Here is a 16237-nt window from a genome sequence, read left to right as displayed (position 1 = left end):
GTAAAAGGCAAACGTTCTTGTGACTTCGTCTCGCCCTCCCTGGAGTAAAATCGTACGGTATGACGCCTATCGCTGACAGTTTAATTGCTTCGAGATGAAAGTCGCGCGCAAAGTAAGCATCACACCACTGGTGAGGATAAATGTTAGGGTTAACTATTACTTGCATCGGCCTAGCTTATTTAACGCAGTGGTTACGTCGACCGGAAAGGAATATTTGAAGGAGTTGGATAAATCTACCTTGGAGCAAATAATTCTTCCGCTTCAGTGCGAATTTCTTCCACCGTTTCATGATAAGCCCTCCATTAACGGTACATTGATGCTCGAGATATTGGATATCGCTGGCGACATCGCTCACAAGAGACCCGGCAAGGTTCTCTGCCTCGATGTACGACAAGGATTTCGAATATGTGAAGACGTCTTCTGACTGCAAGCGCGAAGAGAGAAATTGTTTCTCGCATTCCGTACAAGTGCAAGGTGGGTGTACACCATCTCTAAAGCAGTGGAAGACTCCATCTCTGAGGATCCTTTGAAGAAAATGCTCCGGTGCAAATTTTCTTTCGAAGTCATTAGCAAATTCAAGGTAGAAACCACAGGGTAAAATTCAACCCACGTCTTCACGTCCACCGACAGGCGATCTCTGAGAGCTACCACCATTGTTGCTGTGTTTTTCTGAGAGCAAGATTTGAGAGTGAGCAAAGGTAGAGAGACCTGACTCTTTGCAATGTAGAGAAATACAGCAAATGCGTCCAGATGACCGCAGGTTTGGTGTCCAATGAGCTTGCGTGATTGTGTAGCGATGTTGAAAGGGAAGGCAGAAAAAAAAAAACCTGAAAAAGAAAGCTGGTATGCATGCAAGATAGGAATGTCCGGCGGCATGAGAAATCCAGAAGCTGCTTGTTATAGCAATTCACTTGACTCCGCCAGAGACGCGCCTTAGTGCCAGCCACTTGCACCTTTCTTATCAACCGAACACCAAAAGTACTCATTATTTAAAGCAAATAGAACAAGTGCCATCATTCGAAGCCATCATCATACGACCAATTTGCGGCCCTTGATTTGAGGGATCCACGGAGCAAGAATAAAACAAGCTGCACCCAGGTAGATGAAAAGACGAAGCGCATTTTAACAGTCTATGAAAACAGATGATAATGTTACAAAGAGGATGTTAAGACGAGGATAACATATCTTTAAAACTGTTGAATTAGGATGAAGATGGGCAGGAGCGAGGAAGGATGTCGTCAAAGACTTAGACCAACCCGCACGTGATAAATGGACTTCAACTTGCAAATTCCACAAGTCTTCACTGCTTCTTGCACGGAGCATGGATTCTGATATTCGAATATCTACCTTAGAATATATTCCAGATACATACATCAGGAGACGAATCAACAGAAAAATTGAAAAAGTAGTGCATATAAAGATTCAAATACAACTACTTGAAGAGCAGTAGTCTTCAAAATCACCCCACCTACCAGAAGTATTAGTAACTCACATTGAAATAGTAGTAGCCGAGACCTTCTATTAAGTTGAAATGACTCTAAAGATGTGGACAGTTTCTATAGAAATGTCTGATTGTATATCAAACTCTTATTAAAGTCTAGTACAGCGATATATATAACTAGTAACTTCTAGTGCTTCTACCACTACTGCCTGCAAACCGGATGTACGGATGCTATGCCGGTATGATACTAAAGACGTTTGTGTTATAGACTGCATGTCTAGTACAATTAAGAAAAAGCAAAGAATATCACCTTCGAGTTTCCTGTCTCAGAACGTTATTATGGAGGACTGGGTGTCTTGGAATTCCATAAGGAAAGCTAGTATCCCGCTATAAGTACTTGCTTTTTTAAGCCCTATAGTCTCTTGGCATTAACTCTATAGTTTATATCTCCTTTAAAAGCTCAGAATCGGCGATATATACTTGTCATAGCTTAGCTAAGCTATTGCTATAAGATATAATAGAGTAAAGAGCTAGTTATATATACGGAATTCTGTCTATCCATACTAATATAAACAAGTAATTTAGAAGGTAGAGACTTTTGGAGTTATACTCCGTCCGTAGCACTTAATTAACAACACGATTACCCGGGACCCGGGAGTAACTTCCGTAAAGCTTCTCTTCTCACGGCTCTTCGGCTCGCTTCCACAGATCATCAAGCCACCGAATTCGCAAACTATCCCTTATCCAGCTATCCGTGCCGTTCCATCGGGCCCGACCCGCCCTTACACTAAAACGTGGTATTCCCCCGGATAGTCTCCATAAAACTGAATGCAAGGTAGATGATGCAGTACGAAGTAAGTAAAGTAAGACCTGCGAGTCGCGTAAATAAGGTCAGTTCGCTACTTACTAAGACACCGCGAGAGGGCTATGGATACAGTATACGGAGGTAGTATTCCGTAATATCATTTCTTGACTCCCCTTGTGTTAAAGGTGGCGCAAAGGAGTACAGTACCGTATTTACTACTGTAATAAGGTAGCCATCAAAGGGGTGGGGGTTGGGTTGAGTTGGGTTGGGGGAGGGGTGTTGAAAAAAAAACTGTCATGATCGGCACTAACGGAAGCTTGCAGCCGTTCAATCGCTAGGGTACTTCTAGATAGGCACTTACTCCGTTTCCGTAAATTACAATCCTAAAGTACCGATACCTATGGCCGCTACTTTTCAACGCGCGCCTTTCCATTCTACGTAATATGAAACATGTTCAATGAACAACCCCTAGAGGCCAGGGCTCTGCACAACGTGGTGAACGCCGAACAGCCCCCCTTATAATTTCCATGCACGTGGTACTCAGGCTGCACGTATCCTGAATGAGACAAAGTTTCATGCATCTGCGAGATTAATCGGACGACAGGACTACTTGCAGTAGAAAATCTTGGCTCCAGAACCCAGAACGAGCGAGAACGAGCAAGCATCAAATGCAAATGCTTTTCAGGGGCTACTCCGTACGGTCAAGATGATCATGTCTAGACCCCACAGGCTGGTAGTTGTACTAGGGTCGGTAAATGGAACTGGGCCTAGGAGATTAGGAGTCTGGGACGTACCGGAAGGGTTGTAGCATTCGCTAATTCATTGGCATGGATTACCTTCCTTCGCCCCCAAACCATATAGACTAGGCACTGCCGATGCAGCCTGCCTCGCCTCGCGTCGCCTCGTTCTGCTTCGGCCCTTCCTTGGCCAGTCTGTAGGAGCGACGATCGCCGATGGTGGTGGGGTAAACATTACTTGCCTTGCCTCAGCTAGTTACATACTCGCCGTCCAGAAGAGGATTTGATGGGCAAAGAAACGTGGCATTGAGATACGAAGTACGAGTCAGGAGGCTCTTTGGATGCTTTTGCTTCATTTCTATTTACACGGTTATCATAGCTTCGATTCTAGCGCCATTTAAAGAACCACTTTCCTTCAACCCTCCATAGTATACTTCCGTAGATAAAAAAAGCGGTAGAAAAACACAGGCCGGCTCGAAGTAGGAATGTGGGGCCTTCGCGTTGGTGAAATAATTGACTTGATTAACCGCCGACGCCTGCGAGGACTGCGTATAGTAGGGAAGGGGGCACGTGTGCCAAAGAACCAAATAATGTGGAAAATCCTAAGCCTCCAATTCTCATCTCCATATGCAAAACAAAAGAAACCTATTGGCGCGCTCGGGTAGGATATTGCCTCGTTGATATACAAGAAACTCATATGTCCGAAGTGGAAGGAGGCATCGAGGGAAGGAACGGAACGTCTAGAGGGTATTGTTGTAAAGTAGTTATCAAAAAGTTCGTCAAAGTCGTTATGGCGCATGAAATTGCTTCTGTTCGCGGGTAGATAAATCCAATCCCATTGACTCAAATTCTTACAACTATCAGAATGTGTATTAAATGTGTGGGATGTCGGGCGTTTTACAAAATGAGTCTTTGAAGATTCTTTTGAATGATCATGTCTTGGACCGAGGTCATTGTAACTTTCAGAAGATCTGTGTCGGTAGCATTTGTGAAGTGTGGGTAGACCTCCCTGGTCTGATTCCGGTTGAGAGCAACAAATTTATCCATGAAGTACTTGCTTGTTTGCTGCCAGCTCGAAACGTCGCCCTGAAAGTCCGAGAAGCCAAATTTGGTGATGGGGCTCGTGGTAATTTTGGCCTTGAACAAATCAATTTTGTTCAGGAACAGGATAAGCGCGGAGCTCTTGAACCAATGTGAGTTGGCTATCGACTCCCAAAGCATGAGAGCTTCTTGTGTTTGGTTCTTGATCGAGGACGTTAGCATTTCATTCCCAAATTTACACAAATACGCTTACCCCATCCTTATCTTCCGCCAGACATTGATCATAGCCACTGATCGCTACCAGAAACAACAAGGCATTTACACCCTCAAAGCAATGAATCCACTTCTTTCGCTCTGATCGTTGTCCACCCACGTCAAACATACGGTATTGTAGGGCACCTAAGTCGAACAGGGTCTCGGTAATTCCAGTTGTTCGCAAACGGGCTCGTAGGACATCTTGATCGGTGGGAACAAAGTCTTTCTGGAATAATCGATCGAGGTCTTCGAAAAAGCTAAAGGCTTGTCAGCTTCCGTCATTATGAAAGTTGGGGGCTATCCCTCACTAGTCTAAGTTATCATGAAGGGCATACTCGTTGCCCCTCTCGACAGCCTGCTGAAGTCCCGGATCCGCCCATAAATCCTTGAATGCGCGAAGATATTCAACTGGGATGGGTTCAAAAGGTCTGAGATCTTTTTCTTGCATGATTATGGGGAGATGGACCTGGAATTATCAGCGTCGGGCCTGGCGCTATGTCGATCTGTACGTAGGAAGGATATTTCAAGACTTACTGTTGTATTTTCGTACTTGAATTCGATACTCAGCTCTTCCATAGCGTCAATTACCATCTTGAGGCCGTCCAGGAGGTTGTTGAAGATGATAATCCGCCATTCTTCCTTTTCGTTTCTCGATATGCCCTCCTTGGTGTAAATCAATTTCATCTGCTTTAATATCGTTGACTTGCCGCTTTCTCCAGCACCTGTAATAAGAAGGTTGGTGATTAGTCAATGTACAAAAGTGTCTGGTGATTCATGAACGTGGATGCGGGGATGTACCTAGAAGCAAAAGCTTCACCACCTTCTGCATGTCCTTCTCGTCCCGGTGGATCTGGGCATCGATATCTTTACTCTTCTTGTACTCATCTTCGTCCCTCCGACTGCCGAAACACATGATGAATGGTGATTGAGACGTGGTGACGGTGTTTCCAGAAAGATGGGAACGGATGCGCGCTGCAGCGACGATGTGGAAGTGGAAATGGAAGTGGAAGTGAAAGTGGAAGCAGCGGCTGAGAGGTTAGGTAAGGTAGGGAGGTTTAAGGTGCCGATCCGGATTGTCGTCAAGGGTAATCGAAGTTAAAGGAGTCGAGCGAGCGAGCCAGGCGAGATGGAGCAGCGTAGAAGCGTAGAACCTCGGTACTTACCAGGCGTACTGTATCTCAGAGTAATGGAAGAGGAAAGTTTGCAATGGTATAGGTAAGCAAGTAAGGTGGATAGTAATAAAGAGTAAGCGTAGGCGTCCCCGTACTGTACAGCAGCGATGTAATGGAAAGCGAGTTGTGGATGCGGTGGATAGAAAGTTGAGCTCAGGCTCTCAGAGCTAGAAGGACTGAAGTTGTGGATTGGGATTAGGGGGCGGGCCTATTTTGGTGCGCGGACCTCGTGCTTACCTACCTTTGTCTAGACTTTCAAGGGCGTGCTAAAGATGGTGGTGGATCAGGCAGCGTGACAGGTCCCTATCTTACGGTAAGATCCTAAGATACGGAATATGCGGAGTATGTTAGGTGTTTAGGAGGGTTTGGAGAAAGGAACGTAAATTTATTTTAGCATATACTCCGTAGATAGCATATGGAAATTACCTACTAATAACTCCAGATCGACCTACGTACTCGTATACGTAGGAAGCCCAAGGTAAGGAAGGTACCTAGGCACCTCAGGCAGGTAGGTAGCTAGGTTGGTGAATGATATACTTTATAAGTGGCTGGAACCTGCCTTGCCTTGCACTGCACTGTACTTACTGTACTGCAACTGCTGTGTTTATACTTATTAGTAATACCGAGTAGTACAGCACGATGCAGATGCGACGAGAGCAACGAGTACTGTAGGGGCAATTGTGCCTGATCTCTGAAGCGCGCAATCGGAGAGCGGTGATAGGATAGACGGGCAATACAGTACTGTACATGCAAGGATTTGAGAGGATGGTACGGTACTTAGTAGGTAAAGATGTAGTTTGTGCAACGGCCTTTATACACTCTTACCGCTAAGGTAGTATGCTGTGTGATGTGTTCTTCAGTGGCATGCTGCGTACCTAAAGAATTATTAAAGTGCAGCGCTGCAGAAAACGTGGGAATCACTCCTCTTTTCTCCTTTGATAGCCGTCTGTCTCATCTCATTACCTCACCTACAGTACCCGGACATATCTTAGCGCAAGATTGCCACGAGGTAAGAACTCGCACCACCAGAAGGAAAAACTAGAGTAAGCATGCGTCCCTCATGCAGAAGAACAAATTCTTTTTCCACCACCACCACCACCACAACAACAATAACATCAATAACATCAACGTCTACTACAACGTCATTGCGTCAATAAGACCTCCCTCTCCTACAAAGCACTGTCAATTCCTCCACTCGCCCTCTCCCTCACCTTTGTACTCTCACTCACGCCCTCTGTCGCATTATCGTTGCCCCGCGTCTCTCCCCAGAAGAACCTCTGTCCCACGCTCGCTGTTGAGCTGCTCCGCCATCATGTCAGAGATCACCCACCCCACTATCAAGGGTAAGTCAATGTCCAGAAAATCACTTTTCGTCCTTTTTTCCTCCTTTGCAGACACGAGGGCGAGAACATAAGAAGCCATCAGCATCAGCCCCAGCCGGCAGCGCAATCTGTGGCCTACCTACCCCTCCTTGGCCATTTGGTTTCATCGCCGCGCCGCGCCATGCACTTGCATACTTCCCGAGCAAGATGCCCACACACCAGCAGCGTGTTTCTAAATGGGACTAAATGATCTGGTGTCCGCATGGCTTCAAGTGGCAACTGCGAGCTGCGAGCTCTATAACCCTGCGATTGAACCACCCCTCACTCCACATTACCCGATTTTGATTGGCAAGATCGTGCTACCTCTACACATGCTGCACGCAATCATCCTTGAATAATTGTTTCCCAAATATGGTTCCATCAGGCTGACAATTCTTTCCCTCTACAGATGGCTGGTTCCGCGAGATTTCCGAAATGTGGCCCGGCCAGGCTATGACTCTCAAGGTTGAGAAGGTCCTCCATCACGAAAAGAGCAAATACCAGGATGTGCTCATCTTCCAGTCTACCAACTATGGAGTTGTCCTCGTCCTCGACAATGTCATCCAATGTACCGAGCGAGACGAGTTCTCATACCAGGAAATGATTACCCATTTGGCCATGAACTCCCATCCCGATCCAAAGAAGGTTCTGGTAATTGGTGGTGGCGATGGAGGTGTGCTGCGTGAAGTCATCAAGCATGACTGCGTCGAGGAGGCAATTCTGTGCGACATTGACGAGGTAAGCAAGCCTAATCCCGGAGAATACCCCGCAGCAGCTGAATTCTTTCTAGGCCGTCATTCGCCTTTCAAAGCAATACCTGCCAGGCATGTCAATTAGCTACCAGCACCCTAAGGTCAAGGTTCACGTGGGAGATGGCTTCAAGTTCTTAGATGATTACAAGAATGCTTTTGATGTTATCATCACCGACTCCTCGGACCCAGAGGGGCCAGCTGAGAGCTTGTTCCAAAAGCCTTACTTTGAGCTGCTCTTTGGGGCTCTCCGAGAAGGAGGCGTTATTACGACCCAAGGTTGTACGTTCTCCTTTATTAGCGTGGATTTGGTGATTTTATCATGTGTTCCTATTATTTTTCTCTTCTTTCTTGCCTTCTCGGTATTTTCTTAATGCTGCGCGTATCCTTTTCACATACCAATATTTTTCATTGTCAACATTCCATATGAAATTCTCTTGCTCTCATACATAACACACACTAACGTTCCTCGCTAGCCGAAAACCAATGGCTCCACCTCCCACTCATCACCAAGCTAAAGGCAGACTGCAAAGAAGTATTCCCAACCGTCGAATACGCATACACCACCATCCCCACCTATCCCTCTGGCCAAATCGGCTTCATGGTCTGCTGCAAGGACGCCAATCGCGATTTGAAGAAGCCTCTGCGTAGCTGGACCCCCGAAGAGGAGAACAAGCTTTGCAAATACTACAACAAGGCGATCCATGAGGCTAGCTTCATCTTGCCTACCTTTGCTCGGAACGCTTTGAACTAGGAGCTCATTTTCAAATAAGGGATGAATTTTGACGGTGCATAGACGGGAAAAGCAGTTTGTGCTATGATACCATGATGGGACCGGTGGGATGGAAATGGGAGACCACATGATACAAAAGTTCTTGCTTTGGTGGCAGAATTGCCCCTAATGATTTATTAGATTCAACGTATTGCCTAGAGCTGCTTGGCACGGCGAATAAAAAACTAAATGCATTGGATCATTCATCAACACTAGATCATTGACTTGCCTAAATTTCCTGAGCTACCTAGGTGAAGTTGGAAGCATAATATAGAGGTCGTGCTGGTTAGTATATTGGAAGGGGGTTGCTAATATGGCTCCCATACTACATAACAAGTACATGTTTGAATTAATGATGTTGACTTTTATCTTTACGCATTTTGAAGCACACTTAAACCTCATCCCCCACCTTCGCCCCCTCACTGACATCCGGGTAAACATCCCACCTCCTCTGCGTGTAAATTGGAATGCCCTTCCTCGTCGCCTCAATTTCGCTCCCGCTCAACTCCGCATACACAGTTTCTTCCGCCTCTCCCGCCTCAACCAGTACCTTTGCCATTGGATCACACACCAAACTATGGCCCCAGGCATGATAACTCGCACTCGTATCCCTCGCCGGACTGCACAACCCTACATACACTTGGTTATCCATAGCCCTAGCCTGTCCTTGCAGTCTCCAGTGTAGGGGGCCGGTGGTTGTGTTGAAAGCGCCGGGGTAGATGAGCGCGAAGGCCCCCTTGCGCGAGGCTATCGTTGCGAGTTCCGGGAAGCGGATGTCGTAGCAGATTGCTATAGCTAATTTTCCGTATTCCGGTAGATCTACCAGCGTAATATTGTTTCCGGGAGATAGGATGTCGGATTCTCGAAAGGTGATTTTGCCTGGGATATCAATGTCGAAGAGGTGCACTTTGCGGTGTGTTGCTATTAGGTCACCGGACGGCGAGAAGGTTAGGGATGTGTTGTAGTATTTCTTTGTCGAGGGTTCAAATTCGGGGATGGAGCCACCGATTAGATAGGACTTTGATTCGGCGGCCATAGCGGAGAGGGCGTGGAATGAGGGCGATTGTGAGGCGGTGGGGGGCGAGGGCAGGAGGGTCTCGGCGTATTTGGGGAAGTAGTCGCAGCCGTAGGGACTGTTGAAGCATTCGGGGAGGACGATTATGTTTGCGCCGGCAGAGGCTGCGGAGAGGACTTTGTCGCGGGCATGAGAGAGGTTTGCGGATTTGTCTGCGCCTGGGGGGTTGTTAGATGAGGGGATTCGGAGGCGGGAGGGGGACAAACCACTGGCTAATTGGATTAATGCGAGCTTCACGGGCTTCTTGAGGAGATTGGCCATGCTTGCTATTGATCTCGTGGTAATGAATGGATGGTGGTTTGGTCTGAACAATGCTTTGAAAGTTCGGATGGTTCTGAACATGTCATTAACATTATCGTCGTGTTGTTATCGAGAGGTGGGGTGGGAGGGGAGGTTTCGATAGCGGTACAAGTCTGACGGGCTGATCCAAGGGATCCCGATTGGTCAGTGAAACAATCAGGGGTTGTTGCATGGAAATGGAATGGCGTGCCTCAACTACAGAACCAACCTCGTCCTCATCTCTTATGTACTTCATAATTCTGCAGAACCTCAAGATCATTCTCCTGATACTCAATGACAACAGTATTCGGATAGTTGCATCAGATTCGTATTGGTAGCACTGTGGGGTGTAAAGGTACAGGCTACAGTAATAAAGGGCGAATTCGGTGGTGCAAGACGTTGATGCTATTATTCGTATAGCAATTCTACTAAACCTGTGGATGTGCATTTCAATGAGCTCCAGCTTAACGTGAAGCCGAGTCTCCATGAGCAAGTGCTCTTAATGAGCATGATATTTTTTGCTGTTCCTATTGTCGCTGTTTTTGACGGGCTGTGATGCACTGATGCCCTCCGTCGCTCCTTCCGAGAAGCCTCGTTTCCCAGACCATCGAGGTTGAGTTATGCGATGGGCTACTAACTAGGTAGTTCCTTCCTTTCAAACTTAGATATACATCAAATGCCTTTTCTCCTCGCAAGCCTCTATTTCCATTCTCTTCACATTCATCTCCATCTCCATCCCCATCTTTACCTACACCTCCACCTTCTTTCTAGCACGTTCCGTTCATCATTACACGGCTCACTCAGTAGATGCTATCTACTGATGTTAGCACCTCTTTGCTTTCTATCTTTATTCATTGATGATTTCCTCCCCCAAAAGGCCGGCTGAGGTCACTCCGTCGCGACGTACCTCGTCAATCACCAGCACCGGTCTCGATAATCTCAGGAGTTCTCCAGTCAACGAAGACATTTCGAACCGCATTCGATCCCTCTTGCTCTCTCGAAACACTCATCGCCCACCACGAACCCCATTTTCATCCGACGACCACTTCCACTCCTTCTCTGACGACCCTGATGCTGTTGATGCCTTTGATTTTGGCTCTACACAAAGTGTAGCTAAATCCGCTCTTCACGAGGCGAGAGAATCCACCCGATCTTTACCGGAAGCAAGCGTGGCTTTCATCCAAAGCACCATCCCCATTATGGACGGTGGCACATCCCGCAGGCCTACCGACCCTACACTACGTCCTTCAAGCTCCGAGGCTGACATATCAACTGCTATCGACGACGCAGAGCAATGTGATTGCTGCCCTCTGCATTCCCACAAGGTGTCTATAGGGTCAGAGGAGCCCAAGGAAACCCCAAAGAAATTCAAGTTTCCTCGACTGATTCTGCAAAACAAAAGGAAGCAGGATTATTCAATCAAAACTTGCTTCGAGACCAGTCCCGAGGTACCCAATCAAGTTAGACGCACACAGTCTACGTCTCTCCTCGGACAAAGCATACATCTACAGCAGGATCTCAAAATAATAACTGATGGACTCGCTGGGGATGTTTCCAAGCTTGATGGTGCCAGAACCAGGTTCCAAGACTTCTCTAGACATGCCACTCTCCAGCAAGTCACGAGTTTTTCAATCATCGAAGCTGTAGCTGTCGACACAAAACCGACCCTGGCTGAGACCAGTCCTCAGCCTCGTGACAACCCCGCTCCCCAGAGTCTACGCACTTCATCTTCAACTTCAATCTCGGCAACTAAGAAGGATGGGACTAGTACAACTGAAGACCTAGAACAAGCTCCGTCCTCGCAGAAAAGAAAGATGAGCGAAGTCAGCACAGACCATAGTCCAGATTCAACAGATCTATTGATAATTCAAGCTTTGCCTTCCACCATTGCTGGTGACCCGGCGAATCTCAAGGCCGTCATCGAGTTCGTTGACACCGTGCCAAGACTTGAGCAAGATACGGCCTCTGATGCACATCGAAATCCCGTCGCTGAGTCTTTGTCCGAGGCCGCTCGGACGGCGAACGACTATCTCCAGCAATCCGCAATGTGGAAGAACGAACCTTCAATCTCACCCCGACCCACCGAATCAATTATTGAATCTCCTGGATTATCAGCGAGTAACAGCTCAGCAGATCCTCAAAGAAATCCTAGGGATGAGCTCTCAAGTAAGCCGCAAAGGAGCACTCATCCTAAGCGAGACAGGGCTTCTAATACCAATAACGGACGATATGGCAACATCGGCAGTAATGCATCCAACTTCGAAACCCATGCGGATTTGAGCATGATATCACAATCACTATCACCCAACAAATTGAAAACATTCCCTCTTGGTGAACAAGAACCGGAGAAAGAAAAAACCAGGTTCAAGTATTCAGCTTCCTGGAAGTCACCTCGGTATCATGCAATACCCACTCGCAAATCTTCGAGGAATCGTATCTTGGTCTCCAAGACCAGTGATACGAATTCGTCTCAAAAGCTGTCTACAAAGAACACTGTTTCCCGTAAACGCTCATATGGTCAGCTTAGTCCCCTACGTTCTATATCATCTGCTAGCTTACTGGAAGCCCCTGGAGCGGGTTCCAAAGCACAAGACGAGAACAACCCAAGTCTCAAGAGCACAGTCCATTGGCTCAAGGATTTGTTATTGAATGATGAACCTTATCAGTGTCGGTTGACAGCTCTACCACCGAGATCTCGAAGAGATGAAAACACAGAAACAGGACGTATCAGGTCTCAAACAGCGCCAGAGAAGCCAGTACCTGAGTTGTTCCTTGGGTCGTTCCCGACAGCAGATGAAGAACACGATGGGTCAAAAGCTGAGATGACCACAAATGCTTCAGAAGCTTTCACAAAAACAATCGACGATCTTGAGAATCTCCTTAGTGAGGCACTTATCATCGCCCGCCAAGCCGCTGACAGGGAAAACACTACAAAAGTGCCAGGTATCTTAGAGGACGCGGTAAAGATGCTAAGAGGTCAAAGAAAAGGATTCTCCGAAGGATCCAGTGTCCCCAGTGTTCATGAGAGCCTGAGGCGCTATTCTGAATCAAGTACTTCTGATCTTAGCGACAACTTTGAGGCAACGCATCGGGAGCAGCAAGAATTTGAGGATAAACAAGGTGTAGATCGTGCTAGGAGTCTCTCCGTTTCCTCAAACCCCACCGGGACAGATCGCCCCTCCGGATGGCCACCCACAGGCCGGGTATCTACTCCATATCCGCCAAATTCTCTGCCTGATTCCAAAGAGTCTATCTCATTAGATGTTCCTCTCGCTAAGAGCAACAGCAATTACAGGAGCGATAATATCCAAGTGGGCGGCGATCTCGGATCTGAGCCTACGGAAACTGATCCTCCTCCAGAGCGAACTTTTATGAAACGATCCTCTGGTGGTCCTGATATGCAGCGAGTATCGGCAAACTATGCTACGTTTGAGCCCGGAACCCCTGTGGGCAATGTAAATAAGCGCGAGCTTTTTGCAAACCCTCTAGAACGCGTCACTTCAGCCAGGAAACCCCAAAGTCCTCTATCACTTACTGGCTGTTCTATCATAGACGTCTGCCAAAGGAGCCACTCAAAGGCTGAGCATGAGACAATCAAAGCGAGGCTGTTGGAAAGGTTTGTACCTAACAGGCGAGAGGTACGTTCACATATCGACACTTTCCGTCGTTTACCAATTCAACCACGAGCAAGCTCTCTGGCTTTGAGAAAACGAGCTAAAAAGGTGCAGGGAAATCCGCAAGGATGGCAAGAGATCGATCAGGAGCACCTAGAACCGCGCCCCAAATTAAACGCCGAAGCTCCAGCACCTGATCTAGCTGTTGATGCGCGAAAGGTCGGCCCAGGCTCAATTGCCTCTTATGCCCACAGCTTTGATGGAACCCTGTCAAATGGCGAGGAGATTGATTTCTCGACTGGGTATGGCGCTCGCGAGCACAGCGCAGGCAAGCATAACGAAGGTCAAGTCACAGAGGCTATCGAACTGAGAGATAGGCCAGATCCCGACTTGCCCCAAACAGATACGCCCAGACACCGCTACAAAGATCTCCACGATCTTCGTGGGAAATCTCACGTCAGTCTCCGGGAGCAGAAAGGATTTAGTTTAGCTAGGTCCCACAGGAGGCCGACAATTGCTCGTGATTGGTCAACCGCCCGAAAACGATTCTCTGCTGCTGTGGCATGTATCAGTACAGCACTTGTGGGAATTATTATCGGGATCTACGCTGGAGAGGTTCCTGCAATTCAGTACTACATTGTAGACTTCCATCACTATACCGTTCTGGGGAATGTGTTCTTCCTCATCGCTTTAGCTATCCCCACTTTCTTCTTCTGGCCACTTCCTCTTCTTCATGGCCGAAAGCCATATATACTTGGCGCCATGTCGCTTGCAATGCCCTTGCTGTTCCCGCAAGCAATTGCGGTTGGCCAGTTTCGGTCGCCATATGTTTACAGGTGGCGTGTCGGGTTGATACTCTCCCGAGCACTGATGGGGTTCTGTCTCGGGTTCGCTGATATGAACTTCAAGTCAACACTTACGGATCTTTTTGGAGCGTCGCTACAAAGTGCGAAACCGCACCAGGAAGTTGTCGATGAATTTGATGTGAGACGTCATGGTGGTGGGATGGGAATTTGGCTAGGGCTGTGGACATGGTCTGCAATGGGGTCCATTGGTGTCGGCTTCATGGTCGGGGCCGTGATAATCAATACATTGGACCCGACGTGGGGTTTCTATATCAGCATTATCATCATTGCTCTTGTTTTGCTTCTCAACATCCTCACGCCAGAAGTCCGACGCTCGGCATACCGGAGGTCAGTCACTGAAGTAAAGAATGGAACCGATGTTTCGCGCAGACTAGCAAGAGGTGAAGTCAAGATGCATATGGCACAGACAGGACCCAAGTGGTGGGGCGAGGAGTTTCATGCAGGTGTAGTGCTGTCCCTAAAAATGCTTCATCAACCTGGTTTCCTTGTCATGTCTTTGTATGTTGCTTGGATGTATGCACAAATCGTATTGATCATTTTGGTAAGTGCAAGATCTCAAATTTGGCAACCCAGGCTGACATTTCGCAGCTACTTGGCTCGTTGATGTCCAAATACTACAGGCTTAAATCCCCCTTAGTTGGCTTGGCTGTTACTTCTGTTCCGGTTGGGGCGATGCTCGCCATCCCCTTTCAGAGCGGATCACTATTCAGTCGCTCACGAAAACATGGAACTACAGACGATGATACGTTCGACAAGAGGGTCTACTGGTCTTCCCACTTAGTTCGTCGTGCGATTTTCATCTTGGTACTTCCGTTTGCCGGATTGGCGTACACGCTCTCGTCCAACGGGCCACCAATTCCAATCGCTCTACCAATCATATTTGCGGCTCTCATAGGCTTCCTATCCAATCTCGCCATGGCTGAATGCCATGGCATCATCATGGAAACTTTCGATACCTCAGATCTTCAGCCAGGCATGACAGGTCGTCCACGGGGCAAATCAGCTGACATGACTGCGAGTAAACGGACCAACTATTCGTCCTTCCCTCGAGTAGCCGCTGCATTTGCGATCACACAAGGCCTTGGATACTTGCTGGCAGCGGTGGCTACGGGTGTGGGCGGTGTCGCAGAGCGACAACTTGGTGCCCAAGCTGCAACAGGTGTCATGGCCGGAATCCTGCTGGTACTCTCAATTTTACTTTTAGGTGTCCTTACTCGTTTCAAAGAAGTGCAAATTGTTCCCGACTCTAAGTCTGAGGAAATGAGTCAATGGCGAGTTGCACGTCGAGTATCTGCTGCCAGAGCAGCAGAGGGGCTTGTCGACCAAGAAGAGCCCTGGCGACCAGTCATCATTGGCAATCCGACCCATTCTACAAGACGAATGTGCTTGCTCGAGATGGGAGGACTCAGTCGGTGGAGCGAGATCCGTCAGAAGAACCGTTTAATTGACGAGCAGAGTTTGGAAGCAAGACATCCGAATTTACTAGCTCTGGAGAATGCACGGGACAGGCTCAAAGAGACCGAGGTTCAAGTCAGGCACAATGTACGGAGGAATTTAAGCCGTGGAAATAGCAGAGAAAGCCGGAGAAGCGATAAGGGGGGCAGCCAATCAGAAAGTGGTGATCTTGGTGGTCATCGTGAGATGTTGTCGTCGGCGGGAAAGGGAGACAGACGGCGCAAGTCCACAATACAAGAGTAAACCGGGCTGAGGAACGCGAGGGCCAGCTGGACGAGACTCGGCCGGAGTCTCAGAGGGAGTAGTTTGGTGGTAATAGACAGCGTCTGGAAACGGTGGGTGCGAGAAAAGGGTTGCAGGAAACGGATTAAATTGGAGCAGGCTTTGAAAGATGGTACTGGGCGAGTAGTGTGAGCCGTGTTGGAACGATGAATGTATGCTGGAAAATCGAAGTGCAGATGGATATAACCTAGAAACCCTCGCAATGAAATATTGTTTGCCAAAACTTATGGTCACAGAGGTTGGTGAATGGTCTTCAGGGCTTGATATCTTGACACTCTTCATTCTTCATTCTCCATCTGCCCTTCCGCAATTCACGCCAGAGGAAGTATGCAC

At 47.8% G+C, this 16237-nt stretch overlaps 4 protein-coding genes across 4 annotated transcripts; 2 read left to right on the top strand and 2 right to left on the bottom strand.

Moving 5' to 3' along the window:
- Positions 1–3880: 3880 nt before the first annotated feature.
- On the bottom strand, positions 3881–5192 carry gna-2 (Guanine nucleotide-binding protein alpha-2 subunit; the record flags this gene model as incomplete). The annotated part of the gene is made up of 5 exons (XM_031145036.1): positions 3881–4225; positions 4278–4536; positions 4588–4745; positions 4814–5001; positions 5078–5192. The coding sequence occupies 5 exons, from the start codon at positions 5190–5192 to the stop codon at positions 3881–3883; spliced, it is 1065 nt and encodes a 354-aa protein (XP_031009991.1).
- Positions 5193–7247: 2055 nt separating this feature from the next.
- On the top strand, positions 7248–8315 carry spe-3 (Spermidine synthase; the record flags this gene model as incomplete). Its single annotated transcript, XM_031145035.1, has 3 exons — positions 7248–7550; positions 7603–7843; positions 8038–8315. The coding sequence occupies 3 exons, from the start codon at positions 7248–7250 to the stop codon at positions 8313–8315; spliced, it is 822 nt and encodes a 273-aa protein (XP_031009990.1).
- Positions 8316–8724: 409 nt separating this feature from the next.
- On the bottom strand, positions 8725–9669 carry LHYA1_G000040 (Hydrolase; the record flags this gene model as incomplete). Its single annotated transcript, XM_031145034.1, has 2 exons — positions 8725–9566; positions 9615–9669. The coding sequence occupies 2 exons, from the start codon at positions 9667–9669 to the stop codon at positions 8725–8727; spliced, it is 897 nt and encodes a 298-aa protein (XP_031009989.1).
- Positions 9670–10565: 896 nt separating this feature from the next.
- Positions 10566–15865, top strand: LHYA1_G000039 (uncharacterized protein; the record flags this gene model as incomplete). The annotated part of the gene is made up of 2 exons (XM_031145033.1): positions 10566–14708; positions 14756–15865. Coding segments are annotated over 2 exons (5253 nt in total), but the record flags the coding sequence as incomplete, so codon positions are not given.
- Between the last annotated feature and the right edge of the window lie 372 nt (positions 15866–16237).

Source organism: Lachnellula hyalina (genome assembly GCF_007821495.1).
Source record: "Lachnellula hyalina strain CBS 185.66 chromosome Unknown contig00001, whole genome shotgun sequence".
NCBI lineage: Eukaryota > Fungi > Ascomycota > Leotiomycetes > Helotiales > Lachnaceae > Lachnellula > Lachnellula hyalina.
This window is presented reverse-complemented; position numbering and strand designations above follow the sequence as displayed.